The following is a 14,472-nucleotide window of genomic DNA, read 5'->3' on the forward strand; positions in this document are numbered from 1 at the left end:
ATATCTTTACATTGATTTTTTTTAACATCCATTTCCGCTAAGCAGCGAGCTATACTGTATATGCTTAGATTGATGATTTCGATTTATATTAGGATACATTCTGCGCGACTGTAAAGACGAAACAGAAGTGGGCAGCCATACTTCCGTTTTATTGCTTGCTCATGATTAGAGCTTCCATTTCGTGATCCAGACTGTATGAAAATTGTCGGGAGGACACGCGAGACTAGCCGTGGATAAACCTTTGAAACAAATTGCAGCAATATTTCAATGCTTTCTCCCTCTCTTTCTCTGTGTTACAGGATAGACAGCGACGGCCATGACCTGCTCTCATTACTACTGCAGGTGCGTCATCTAATCTCTCACAGTCTCTCGAGACAGACTGTTGACTCGCGTCAACTAAAGGAAAAGAGGGTGCTGTTTTCCCTTAATTCTTTTGCAGATGGGTTCTCAGATTGTCTCTCACATAATGGAGACGACGACATGTGAAGAGTTAGTGAATAACATGTAGAGATAGAGATAGTGAATAACATGTAGAGATAGTGAATAGTGAATAACATGTAGAGATAGTGAATAGTGAATAACATGTAGAGATAGTGAATAATAGTGAATAACATGTAGAGATAGTGAATAACATGTAGATATAGTGAATAATAGTGAATAACATGTAGAGATAGTGAATAACATGTAGAGATAGTGAATAATAGTGAATAACATGTAGAGATAGTGAATAACATGTAGAGATAGTGAATAATAGTGAATAACATGTAGAGATAGTGAATAACATGTAGAGATAGTGAATAACATGTAGAGATAGAGATAGTGAATAACATGTAGAGATAGAGATAGTGAATAACATGTAGAGATAGTGAATAACATGTAGAGATAGAGATAGTGAATAACATGTAGAGATAGAGATAGTGAATAACATGTAGAGATAGTGAATAACATGTAGAGATAGAGATAGTGAATAACATGTAGAGATAGTGAATAACATGTAGAGATAGAGATAGTGAATAACATGTAGAGATAGTGAATAACATGTAGAGATAGAGATAGTGAATAACATGTAGAGATAGAGATAGTGAATAACATGTAGAGATAGTGAATAACATGTAGAGATAGAGATAGTGAATAACATGTAGAGATAGTGAATAACATGTAGAGATAGAGATAGTGAATAACATGTAGAGATAGAGATAGTGAACAACATGTAGAGATAGTGAATAACATGTAGAGATAGAGATAGTGAATAACATGTAGAGATAGAGATAGTGAACAACATGTAGAGATAGTGAACAACATGTAGAGATAGAGATAGTGAATAACATGTAGAGATAGAGATAGTAAACAACATGTAGAGATAGTGAATAACATGTAGAGATAGAGATAGTGAATAACATGTAGAGATAGAGATAGTGAATAACATGTAGAGATAGTGAATAACATGTAGAGATAGAGATAGTGAATAACATGTAGAGATAGTGAATAGTGAATAACATGTAGAGATAGAGATAGTGAATAACATGTAGAGATAGAGATAGTGAATAACATGTAGAGATAGTGAATAACATGTAGAGATAGAGATAGTGAATAACATGTAGAGATAGTGAATAACATGTAGAGATAGAGATAGTGAATAACATGTAGAGATAGTGAATAACATGTAGAGATAGAGATAGTGAATAACATGTAGAGATAGTGAATAACATGTAGAGATAGTGAATAACATGTAGAGATAGAGATAGTGAATAACATGTAGAGATAGAGATAGTGAACAACATGTAGAGATAGTGAATAGCATGTAGAGATAGAGATAGTGAATAACATGTAGAGATAGTGAATAATAGTGAATAACATGTAGAGATAGAGATAGTGAACAACATGTAGAGATAGTGAATAACATGTAGAGATAGAGATAGTGAATAACATGTAGAGATAGTGAATAACATGTAGCGATAGAGATAGTGAATAACATGTAGAGATAGAGATAGTGAACAACATGTAGAGATAGTGAATAACATGTAGAGATAGAGATAGTGAACAACATGTAGAGATAGTGAATAACATGTAGAGATAGAGATGGAGAATAACATGTAGAGATAGTGAATAATAGTGAATAACATGTAGATCTCTCTCTCTCTCTAGTTTGAGGCTAAGAAGCGTGTGTCTGCAGAAGATGCTCTCGGACATCCGTACTTTAAGACTCTGGGAGAGCAGGTTCAAACACTGGCTGACAGTGAGTATATGCGCAGAGTCTCCGAAACACACACACACACACACACACACACACACACACACACACACACACACACACACACACACACACACACACACACACACACAGAAAAACAAGTGTACAGAAAGTGTACACTCTCCAATGGGGTGGGGGGTGGGGTGGGTCCGTGGCCCTGGTGCTTAACAAAGTGGTGGGTCCTTGAAATTCACCAGCTCAGGGACCTTGTGGTTAGAGTCTCCGCCATGACATTGGCAGGTTGGGGTTCGATTCCCAATCATACCAAAGACTATAAAAATGGGACCCCATGCCTCCCTGCTTGGCACTCAGCATCAAGGGTTGGATTGGGGGTAAGTCCCTGCGACCCCATACTAGCGTCATGTCCAGGGGGTGATACTTGTTCATCAAGCTGCCTCACGCTACAGAAACAGGAGATAGGGTCCTGCCCCCTATGGGCCCCATGGCTCGACGAGGCTTACTCACAGTATTATCAAATAGGCGGTCGGTGGTTTGAAATCATATCAAACTTTAAATTCAAATGGTTTGCGAATCACCGATCTTATCGACCTTCTGCCCTTTTCAGCCGCGTCCCTCTTCTCAGTGAAGGACGTGCAGCTGCAGAGAGACCCGGGGAAGAGGTCTTCAGTCTACACAGAGACAGGTGAGTCCTCCTGCCAGGGCTTCACGAGTCAGGGATAATGGCGTCAGGAAAAAACAAGGAGTGAGGCTATATATGCGATGGAAACGTTGTAAACACAAATACAGGATGAACGGCGTAAAGCTTCTATGCATGAGTGGGTCCTACTCTCTATCTGCTTCCTCTGTGTCCCCCTCCCTCCCTCCCTCTCCCTGTCTCTCTCTCTCTCTCTTTCTTTCTCTTGGCCAAACGGCGTGCTTTTCGGTGTGTGTCATCATGCCACTGTGTGTGTGTGTGTGTGTGTGTGTGTGTGCGTGCGTGTGTGTGTGGGGTCACACATGTCACATGCCAGTGTCACCCAGTCAGTCGCTCCCAAACTGGCCTGGTTGACAGTCACACTCCCATGAGGGACTAAGCCTTAGGTCGGGTCAAGTCACATGTATTTACAGTATATAGCACATTTCACAATGACACGCGCAGGCTCAATGTGATTCAAATTTTACAATGCTCATATCCACGTCTGCTCCTAGGGTGATGTATAGTGCATACTTTAGTGCTTGCGTATATTTATTTAGGAGGTTTTAGTCTTCATGCTGAATCAATTAATTGTTCCCAGACCTCAAATAAAATATGTAGGCATGTGTCCCCACTCCCCAACATTGGTCAGCACATAAAAACATTATAGCCTGTATATCAAGGTTCAAGGTTAGCTTTATTGTCCCTTGCGGGAAATTGGTTTGCAGCCAGATCATAGTAAAGAAATACACACAACAAACGACATTCAATACAAGACTAAGGCTGCGTTCGAATTAATTCCCTATGCCCCATATAGTGCACTACTTTGGGGCCCCGCCATTTTGTTATAGTGTCCGTCCGAATATGTAGTGAGCATTGTTGCACCCTAACGTAGTGGACTGAAGTATCCCACAATGTACCGGGAATTGTAGGGACCATCCGATGGTCACTACAAAAACACAGCGAAGCAAAACTGCCCCATAATGCATTGCTCAAGCTCGCTCTTGAGCGCACATGCAGGCGTTTGCGCACGTGCGCTGTAGTGCTGCCAACGAATATTCTATATCCGAATATAGATTCGAATCAAAAAAAATAATTAATAACCGAATATATAAAATTAAGGTTCGAATTAAAAATAATAATACAAAATATTTTTTTATTTATTATTATTATTAGTTTTCGGTGCCATGGGTAAGCGTTGTGACTTGTGAGCTTGTAGATTAGTTATATTTGCCACGCGACACGCCGACAACGGCATACATTGAAGAATAAATCAGCTGCCTCGGACATTTCCTAAACACAGACTATACAGCGCAGCGCAGCGCAGTTCTGATTGGCTGCCTCGTCTCCAGCCATGTTGCCTCAGAATTATTTAGGGTCACTAATTTCAGCATAACAGCGAAGCGCAGGCGCTAGCCAGCTAAAAAGTTTCATAACGTCGGCAGCAGACCCACAGTCCACAGATAATAATAATGCAGCAGAATTAACACTGCCTCCGTGCCTCGTTTTGATAAGGCTGTGTGGTAGGATTGCTCATTTAAGAAAAATGTTTTACTGGAGAAGGGAGAATGTATGCGTTCCGTTCCATCTCAGTTTTCAGCAACACCAATGCGCGGAGAGAGAGAGTTGCGCCAGCAATGCGATCTTAAATGTTATGTCTCAGGTTGTATTGGTGTAAATATAATTATAAAAAAATCCGATTGGCTCGAATTGAAACCCGAAATCCGAATGGCTCGAATTGTTCGAATCCACGTGGGTTTTTAAAACGAATATCCGAATCCAATTTTTGGACAATTACGGCAGCCCTAGTGCGCTGCTCCTGCATGCATGCGCTCATTGCGCTCCAACTCAGAAGAGGCAGAAGTTGAACCAGTGAAAGAAATCAACACAAACGTACTTTTTAAACGTTCATTTTCCCCTCTCTTTTCTTCCCCTGGCGGATCTCGAAGCTACAGATCTCGAGAGACGAATGATCCGTGCATTTATTTGCAATTTATTTTATAATAAAACAATTCATTTGCAATAGTATTACTAATCTGAATTATCTGATTCATTGTATCGCCCAGGCCCAGCGCATGACGAGAGGAGAGGAATCAGTTGCTTGCTGTAGAATATATTTGCGAGATTGTTTATCACAAACGTAGGCTAAATACATGCATGTGAGACACATTAATTGTGTCCGAACATTATGTTTTATTAATATTCATTAATTCCTGCCATGAAAAAATATATGTTATCTATAACATTAGGCGGCGGCCTATAGATAGTTTTCATATTGCTGGATAACGGAGATAATATTAATGTATTGATAATAATCATAGGTCTATGTTATTTTAAAAGAATAACCTTTTTATCATAGACATATAGGCCTAAATGCCTGCAAACATATTTTCATTAACCTATTTTTTCTATATTCGTCCATCCCCTATGGGGATTACAATGCAAATAAAAAGTACATGACCCCGCGGACCTATAGCGCCCTCTACCGATATTGACGTCACTCCCATACAGGGAGTATTGTCATCACTATAGAGTCCACTAGAGTCCCCGTATGGGGAGTAGGGAGTAGGGAACAACCCTAGCAATTCGAACGCAGCCTAAGATCTACTGTAAGAACAGGGCACTAGACTAGAGAACAGAGAATTCATGACATTCAATAGTAGGAAAGTCAGCAAAAGGTGCATTAGTGGACAGTATGTGCAAAGAGGCAAGAATAAAGTGCTATCTGCTGTTCAGCAGTTGAATAGCAGCCACGGGACAAAGGATAGTTTGAACCGATTAGTCTTTGCGGCGGAGCACCCTCAGCCGACGACCTGAGGGCCGAAGTGGGTGATCCGATACCTCGGATATATAGCCGAGTATCGCACAGCTTGCGCTTGGGTATGCCTATATGCATGCATTCTATGGTTCACAGACATGAAGGACAGACAGACAGACATATTGTATGCCTATATGCATGCATTCTATGGTTCACAGACATGAAGGACAGACGGACATATTGTATGCCTTATATGCACGCATTCTATGGTTCACAGACATGAAGGACAGACAGACATATTGTATGCCTATATGCACGCATTCTATGGTTCACAGACATGAAGGACAGACAGACATATTGTATGCCTACTGTATATGCATGCATTCTATGGTTCACAGACATGAAGGACAGACAGACATATTGTATGCCTATATGCATGCATTCTATGGTTCACAAACATGACCGAAAGAAAGGCGTTGATGATGATCATTACAACTTGTCGCCGAACACAACCCCCCTCTCTCCCTGTAACTCGCCGATCGGCATGTTGACAGAGACTCGGCCAATTAAAGTTTCACGTAGGCCTAATGATTTAAATAGACTATCGTGCCTTTGCTGCATGAGCACCCATCTGCCTCCATTTGCGCCGTGGTATTCATTTATAATAATGTAATATTGATCACATGGACGCCACACATAGCCTAATAACTTACCTTGATGATGAAACAGCTTGTTGGATCGTATTAAATCTAGCCTTAACTATTCCGAGTCCAAAAACGGACTAACCCCTCAAGAAAATAAATATATATATATATTTTTTAAAGGCAAAATGGTCCGGGAAATCTGTCCTGCATTATTCCATTTGCTTTCCAAATCTGATGTAGTAGGGCAGCGCACGGCAACTAGGGAATCAATCACCCCACTGACCCCAGTAATCAATAAATCAAATAGGCCTAATGACAATTATCTGAATTTATAACCTCTGCAATTTTAGTGCATGGCAATTCATCAGCTTTTATCATTGCCGAGTTTTAATATAGCATTTGGTCGTGTGGTGAACTGCACAAAGTAACCTCTTTCTCATTATGTGAAAGTAACTGTAACATCAGTTAACGTATGTGCCACTTTGGCTCACCCCACGGCATTGCAGCTGTTCATACTCTAGTCTAGACAGACACATGTGGTCATTGGAACGGTTAGGCACCGCTCCAAAATCTTGAAAGTGTGAGAACTATACTCATTAGAATGGGCCTCAGGTCTAGGTGTGAACCAGGCTGCTTAGAATGGACTCCAGGGGTTCATGTGTCTTTCTGTCAGTCTCATTATGTCTGTGTTTGTGTCTCTGTTTCTCTCGTACCTCCTCTTCGCCGACCGTCTCTTGTGGTGTTGATGCTTAAACTGTCCTGTCCTGTTCTTTTTCTTTCCCCGATACCCTACACTTTCCTTTCCTGTCCTGTCTGTGTATCTTGTTCCTTTTAATCCTCTCTATTTCCTCTCTGTGCCCCGTCCCCCCCGCTCTTAACTCCTTCAAAATGCCCCCAACCCCCTCCCTGACCAACCCACCCACCCCTCAAAAAATAAAAAGGGATGGCCCATAAGCTAGGCTCCGCCCCCTCGCAGTACTTCCAGAGAGAAGCAGCCAATCCCAGGGCTCAGAGTCACGCTCTCTCCTCCCCTTCCACAGGCTGAGTGGCCCCCTACCATTCTGGTAAATAGACTTTCTTTTTAATTTGTACTTCTTTCTTCTGTTTTAGTTTCCTCTCTCTCTCTCTCTCTCTCTCTCTCTCTCTCTCTCTCTCTCTCTCTCTCTCTCGTCACTCATGCCTGTCTCTCAACTGTCACTTCAATGTGGCCTATAGTCACTAGTGTAAGTGCTTTGTCTCTTGTCTTGTATGTCAACGTTTTCCTTCCTTGCTCAACTGGAATGAGTTTAGTTTTTTTTGCTTTATTCCCGGCTGAGACACATTCTCTTTCATAAATAATGCATTGCTTCTTAACTAGGCAACCTCTTAGGATATAGCCTCTTAAAATAGCCGATCTACTAGCTCAGTGAGCTCACAAACATGAGACACGTCGTGGGCTTGTAGATCGGCAATTTGTGGGGCGTGTGACACTGCTGCGCAACGTTCTCTCCACCCCCCCCCCCCTCCCCCCTTCTTTCCTTTTAAAAGCTAACTTCACCTGTATTTAACCCATTCTGACCTGAGATCAGATTCATACGAGGTTTCCACTGGACACACACTGGTCTGATGAACCCATTCTGACCTGAGATCAGATTCTAAAAATGTCAGTCGTTCTTCGAATTTTTCAAAAATAGCAGACCTACAAGCTCGTATCGCGCCACTCGGTGGCGCGATATGAGCTTGTAGATCTGCTATTTTTCAATAGCTAAAGCATGACATGATGCTAAACACCAAAACGGGTTCCCGGTCAGAATGGGTTAAGGTGAATCCTTTCGCACCGAAGAACTCGTCTAAAACTATAAAAAAAACTATAAAAAAATAAAAATAACAGGATTCACATTAATTGTCCCCGTTATTGCCTGTCTTTTCCCTCCTTGCTCTTGAATGTCCTATTTTTCAGATGATGCACTTCTTTAAACCTATTTTGCCTCCTTTTCCCCCCTGCTTCATCCTATATTGTTTCCGGGCTGAAGCCATTGTTTGATATTTTTTTTTTCCAGGGACGAAAGGTTGATGTTGTTCAACAACACAGGCTGTGGCCCAGGCCAGGGTATACGGGGGATGATGAGAATGGTTTTATTTTTTTACTGTCGTTCTCTTTATTTGCAGCTCTGTTTAGGTTTCTTCAGAGGGAGATGTAGCCTCTGTGTTGCGTCTGTAAGTGTGTGTGACACTGTGCCGATGGTGATGGTGTTATTCTGTGTGTGTGTGTGTGTGTGTGTGTGTGTGTGTGTGTGTGTGTTTTTGGGACCTCTGTCTTTAGCATGATCTTGAAGTGCTGTTTTACCGCATATATTAAGTATATTACGACCGCTGGTAAGTCTCGTTTTTGTGTTTACTGATGATAATTTGGTTTGATATGATATTTATAGCTGACAGCATCCTAGAAACCTGGTTGGTGTTTTTGCCGTTGGTTTTGTGCTGTTATACTGTGCTGTTACACTGTGCTGTTACACTGTGTTTCTATCGTTGGCATGAATGGCTCTAAAGCCAGATTTATACTCCATCGTACGAACGCACCATTTTTGTCTATGTCTCCACGGTTATTCCATTGATAGAAGCAGGTTTTCTTTGATATTCTGGTTTATTTCTTGACGAATCTACGCTTAAAACCTAATTTAATTTGTTTCTAACCTGGCTAACGTCGATTAGTCTATTATTATTATTATTATTATGACTGAGAGGTCATTTTGACCTATTTTTTTAAATTTCGAAGTTGATTATCTTTGAGCCCATGAAGCTTTCAGAAGGTTCCCCTTCCATGACCATCATCATTCATCATCTCAGAAATGTTTGACATCTGGAAACATATTTCTAAATATTAATTTAAGCACATACTTCTGTCACATTTTACTTCAGTCATGCTAGTGTTAAAGGGATATTTCACTTTAAAAAAAAAAACGTTGGATCAATGGATCATCCACTCAGGCTTTTGGGAGCACCCCGGACATTTTTTGAGTTGCTGGATTCAGTATTTATTCATTCTTTCCTATATACAAACCCATTGTAACTTCAAAGTCGTCCTCGGTGCTGGCCCTCGGTAGCTGACGCTATATCCATGTTGTAGTGATGAGGGGGATTCATGTACTCCCATGTAGAGAGAATCTCTAGTCTGCTCGTCATGTTCCAGGGCTGACTATACTGGTGTAGTGTGAACTAGATACCATAGTATTAACCCATTTTGACCCGAGGATGATTCTACAAATGTCTTCTAAATCCTGAAAGTTTTCTTTAAAAACCTCATGTTTCTATTCCCCCCCCCCCCCCCCCCCCATCTGAAAATCGGTTGTTCCAGGGACCCCCCCCCCCCCCCCCAGAAGCAAAGATTTTAGTTAAAAACTGAGTGTACGCAATAATTAAAGGACCCTTACGGTTACGGGTCCATTTTGTTCCATTTGTATCCACACTTTTCCTGGGCTGTGTGTGTGCTCATGCAGTTCCTGTTGATTTCATTGGATACCATTGGTCATCTGACCAGTTTCATTGGCTTTCATTGGATCAAATCGACAGGAACTGGAGCACACACAGCCCATGAGGAAAAGTGTGGATACTCCTTCCTTGAATTGAAAACGTTTCAGAACCATGACTTATGTCTTATGCGAACGACGCGCTCGTACGATGGATTATAAATGAGGATTCAGGCTATACGTACTGTATGTGTGCAGCCTACTGTATATAGGTGTTCATAGCTCCATCATAATCACCATTTATCGTCATCTCCCCCGCTCTCTCTCTCTCTCTCTCTCTCTCTGTCTCTCTCTCTCTCTCTCTCTCTCTCTCTCTCTCTCTCTCTCTGTCTCTGTGTCTCTCTATCTCTCTCTCTCTCAGCCCAGGGGAAGAGTAGGAGGCAGAGTGTGTTGTTTTAGTGTTGGTGGGGGCGCTGATGTGACGAGGAGGACAGCGACACGCCCAGCTGTCAGACCCTGCCACACACACACCGAAGGAGAGACACACACCCTGACACACACACACACACACACACACACACACACACGAGCGAGCACACACACACACACACACACACACACACATGCACGCGCATGTGCGCACGCGCTCGCAGACGCGAGAACACACACACACACACACACACGCACGCGCATTGAAGGAGAATAGAACACACACACAGTCACAGTACAATATGTACAAATGTAAACAAAGAAGATACACTACGCAGAACTAAAGACTGAAGAAGAATTTGTACTTGAGAAAATAAAATAAAATAAAGCAACTCAACACTAAAGGACAGAAACAGGGAGGACGGGAGAGGAGGAGAGTTGATGAGGAGAGGAGATGAGATGAGGAGGAGAGTTGATGAGAGGAGGAGAGTTGATGAGGAGAGGCGATGAGGAGAGGAGATGAGATGAGGAGAGGAGAGGAGAGTTGATGAGAGGACGAGAGGAGATGAGGAGAGGAGAGGAGAGTTGATGAGGATAGGAGGAGAGTTGATGAGGAGAGGAGATGAGGTAAGGAGGAGAGTTGATGAGAGGAGATGAGGAGAGGAGAGGAGAGTTGATGAGAGGACGAGAGGAGATGAGGAGAGGAGAGGAGAGTTGATGAGCGGATGAGGTGAGGAGGAGAGTTGATGAGAGGAGGATAGGAGATAAGGAGAGGAGAGTTGATGAGGAGATGAGGAGAGGAGGAGAGGAGAGGAGAGGAGGAGAGTTGATGAGGAGAGGAGCATGATGAAGACGACAACAGAAGAAGAACTGAGGAGGGACAAAACGGAAGTATCCTTGCTGCTACAGTACTACTACTACTCCAGCTGCCCACAAGAGGGCAGTGTTTCACACGTGGACTGACTTGGTTTGAATAGAACCTGCCGTTTGATCAGTGCACAGAAGCTGTGAGGTGGAATTGAAACTAGTGCCCTCCGGGAGGCGCCAGAGAGCGTGTGGGCATGTCTCCTAAAAGGGAAGGACGGAGGAGAGGAGAGAGACAGGGAGGAGGAAGAGTGGAAGTCTTCCTCTCGCACCTCTCTTTGGACTGTTGTTGTACATAAAGAGACTGAGCTGTAGAACTCTTGCTTTTTTCATATCACGCCTCAGCCTGAATCCCAAATATTGCACCTCAACCCCCTTGCCTCACCTCCTAACCCCTTATTCCCTATGTCACTTAACAACAGGCACACGCGCACACGCACGCACACACGCACACACACACACACACACACACACACACACGGACACGCACACACACAGTATAGTGGTGGGAACTATCGCTCGTTCAGAGACTCAAGTCATTTTGGTTCCTGCAGTCCACTAAAAAGATTTGTTCCGATGATTCGTTCACCGTTCAGCGCTTCCAGCTCCGCCCCTCCCCTCCTCGCGAAGTTTTTGTCCAATGACAAAAGACGAACGTGTCTCTTCTTCAGCCAGTCACAATGTTGCACTTTGAAACTGACCGGCTGAACCTCGCGTCACCACACGGAGGAGGACAACCAACGGCTCCTGGAATGTTCACTTCTGAAGAAGTGACGGAGTTCGTACCTGTTCACCAAAAGGAACGAATCACTACGAACGAATTGCTTGTGAACGCCACAACCCCCCCATCACACACACACACACACACACACACACACACACACACACACACACACTATTGGTTCACTTGAACGTTAAAGAGTGTGTAGACTTTGCTCTCGTTGGAGTTTACAGAGCTAAACTTTAGCACCTTATTGTCCAGAATAGAGGTTAGGGTGGCTTTCATTGCTTTACCTCATCGGTCACTCAGGCAAGAGTAGGATAAACTACGTACACGCTAGACAACTAGGACAACACTACTACTACCCGCCAGAGAAACGGAAGCAGCGTGGTCACTCTTGGCTCTTTTTCCACTACAAGAAGAACTAAGCGAGTTCTGGGTTTTGTTTCCATTACGCCACGTCAGTTTGTGATAAGGTTCCCCTGAACCTAATTTGGGCCCTGCTTTCAGGTACCTTGGAATCCAGGCGGAGTTGCTCGTTTCTTTTCCTTTTCACTTTGCTTCTCCGTTCGACAGTCTTTGCGCCTTTGAGCCTGATTTCCTAAACGTCACCTTATGTTATGTATAGGCATGTCATTGCTGATTGGACAGTGCTCGACGAATAACAGTAGAAAGTGAAGTGACTAGAATTTTACATTGAAAGGCTCTGACCCTGTCCCCGTGTGCCTGACCCTGACCCTGTCCCTGTGTTCCCACAGACCTTTACATTGGAGGTATCCGAAATATCCCCTTTCACGTAAAAAAGACTGACGGATGACGTCTGGATTCCAGGCTACTGCTCAGAGCTGGTGCTAATTTAACCCTGAGTTCTTGGAACCCAGAACTCAGAAAAAAAAAAAAAAAAGAAAATCCAAAATAGTGAAAAATATCAATTGTCGATCTACAAGCTCACAACGCTTTCTTTTACCATGTTTCTTTTAATGACGTGCTGTACTCACTTCATGTGTGCTTCTGGTTATAATGGAAAAAAACGTAAAACAAACAAACAAACAAAGATAACCACCAGAACGTTAAGGGTTCTGGAAACTTTCAGGTTCTTTGGAAGGTTCCAGAGGCCGAACCCTTGACCCTTCGTTATAGAGGAAAAGAGCCAGCTGAGTGACGGCATCGGCCGCTTCTCCATTTATTACACGCTGCGATTCACAACAAACTAACAAGAGAGGAAGACATGGTTGTGTTTCAACGGTATAAAGAACACTTAACAACACCACCACGAAGATCATAAAGTCTCGCTCTGGTATCCTAGGAAGTCCACCTTGAAGGACAGACAAAATGGAAGTGTACAAAGACTCACCTGCTCATTCTTAAAGCCTGATTTAGGCTTCCTCGTACGGCCGTGTCGCATTTTCGGCGCCGTCATATTAGCCGAAGTCATAAGTCGGGCTTTCCGACACGCCCCTTCCTCGTTTTGCCTTGACTCTAATGTTGTCTTTTAATTCGTTGTGTGATGTAGCAAATTGATGTACAAGTGTTAACATTGAATTTTATTCCCTTTGCACCTGGTTTGTAGAATCACGATGATTATTATTAGTCCCACGACCCTTTCTCTTATACCTTCTCGCCACATGACAGAAGGACGTTTTTACTCTTTTTTTCTTTTTCTTAATTCGTTCTTTGTTTGTACATAATGATGACCATTCTTTATTATTACTTTGACCTTTTACGTAATAACGTGGAGACGCATGGAACATCCCAGGAAGCCGCTCTCATGTCGACTGACTGGGGGACGTGTTGCACATTCCTTGAGCTCAGGACTTAATGGCTTTTAAGTGTCGTTTTTGTTGGATGTCGTCGTGAGGTACAAGCAGGTCCCGTGTGTCTCCCCCCCCAACTGAAGAAGCAAGAGTTTGTTGTTGATCATTTTATTATTATTGTGGGTGAAGTCCCTATCGTTTAAACAGCAGGCTCAGACTGTAACAGTAGTAGTAATAATAAATGTACAGAATCCGCCTCCTGCCAGTCACGCCGTTCTCTGGGTGGGTCGGGCTATAGAGCAGTGGTTCTCGTGTCGACGACCCCCAAATGAATATGTATTTTGCAACGGACCCCCATCTGAAGATGTTTGGTGTCCCCCAATCCAAGATGTGTAGATTGGCTGTATAAATAGCCAATGTATATTCACTTTGCGTGTTTAAACTGATTTTGATGATATTGACACATCCCCACCCCCGTAACCACCTCACGGACCCCTGGGGGTCCCCCACTTTGAGAAGCCCTGCTGTAGAGGCTCCCGCAGTCACGGGGCCGTGACTCACCTGTCCATTTGTCATCCCGCTGATCGTGTTTACGTAAGGAAAGCCTCAGACGTATTTCTTTGGTATGTGAAGTAGCTGCCACTGTGTGTGTGTGTGTGTGTGTGTGGGGCGATCTGGAGGCGCCAACTAAATGGTTCCCGTTGACACCTGAGCAAGACCTCACTGAATAAGACAGACCCCTTTGGAAAACGAGATTTTACATCTCAATAAGCTATCATTTCAATAATTCTGACAAAGATATATATATATATATATTTTTTTTTAACAAAAATTTGGATTTAGAAAGCGTTTTTTTTTTTTTTAGAATGGGCCTCGGGTCCAAATGGGGGTAAACAAAGTTGTTGACACGTTGCCAGCGTCAAACATTTTCTTGCGGTCAAAGATTAAATCTGTAGAACAACAAAGAAGGG

At 43.0% G+C, this 14,472-nt stretch overlaps 1 protein-coding gene across 1 annotated transcript in view; it reads left to right on the plus strand.

Annotated features, from left to right (window-relative positions):
• Nucleotides 1-14,318, plus strand: part of LOC308315882 (cyclin-dependent kinase 17-like) — an 85,703-nt gene extending 71,385 nt beyond the window's left edge. The window contains 5 exon segments of the mRNA XM_080764128.1: nt 300-342; nt 2,146-2,236; nt 2,817-2,894; nt 10,155-10,789; nt 10,971-14,318. Coding sequence (XP_080620254.1) covers nt 300-342; nt 2,146-2,236; nt 2,817-2,894; nt 10,155-10,192 — 250 coding nt within the window. The 3' untranslated portion in view covers nt 10,193-10,789; nt 10,971-14,318.
• The last annotated feature ends 154 nt before the right edge of the window (nt 14,319-14,472 follow it).

Source organism: Protomyctophum bolini (assembly GCF_963924005.1).
Source record: "Protomyctophum bolini genome assembly, chromosome: 5".
Lineage (NCBI taxonomy): Eukaryota > Metazoa > Chordata > Actinopteri > Myctophiformes > Myctophidae > Protomyctophum > Protomyctophum bolini.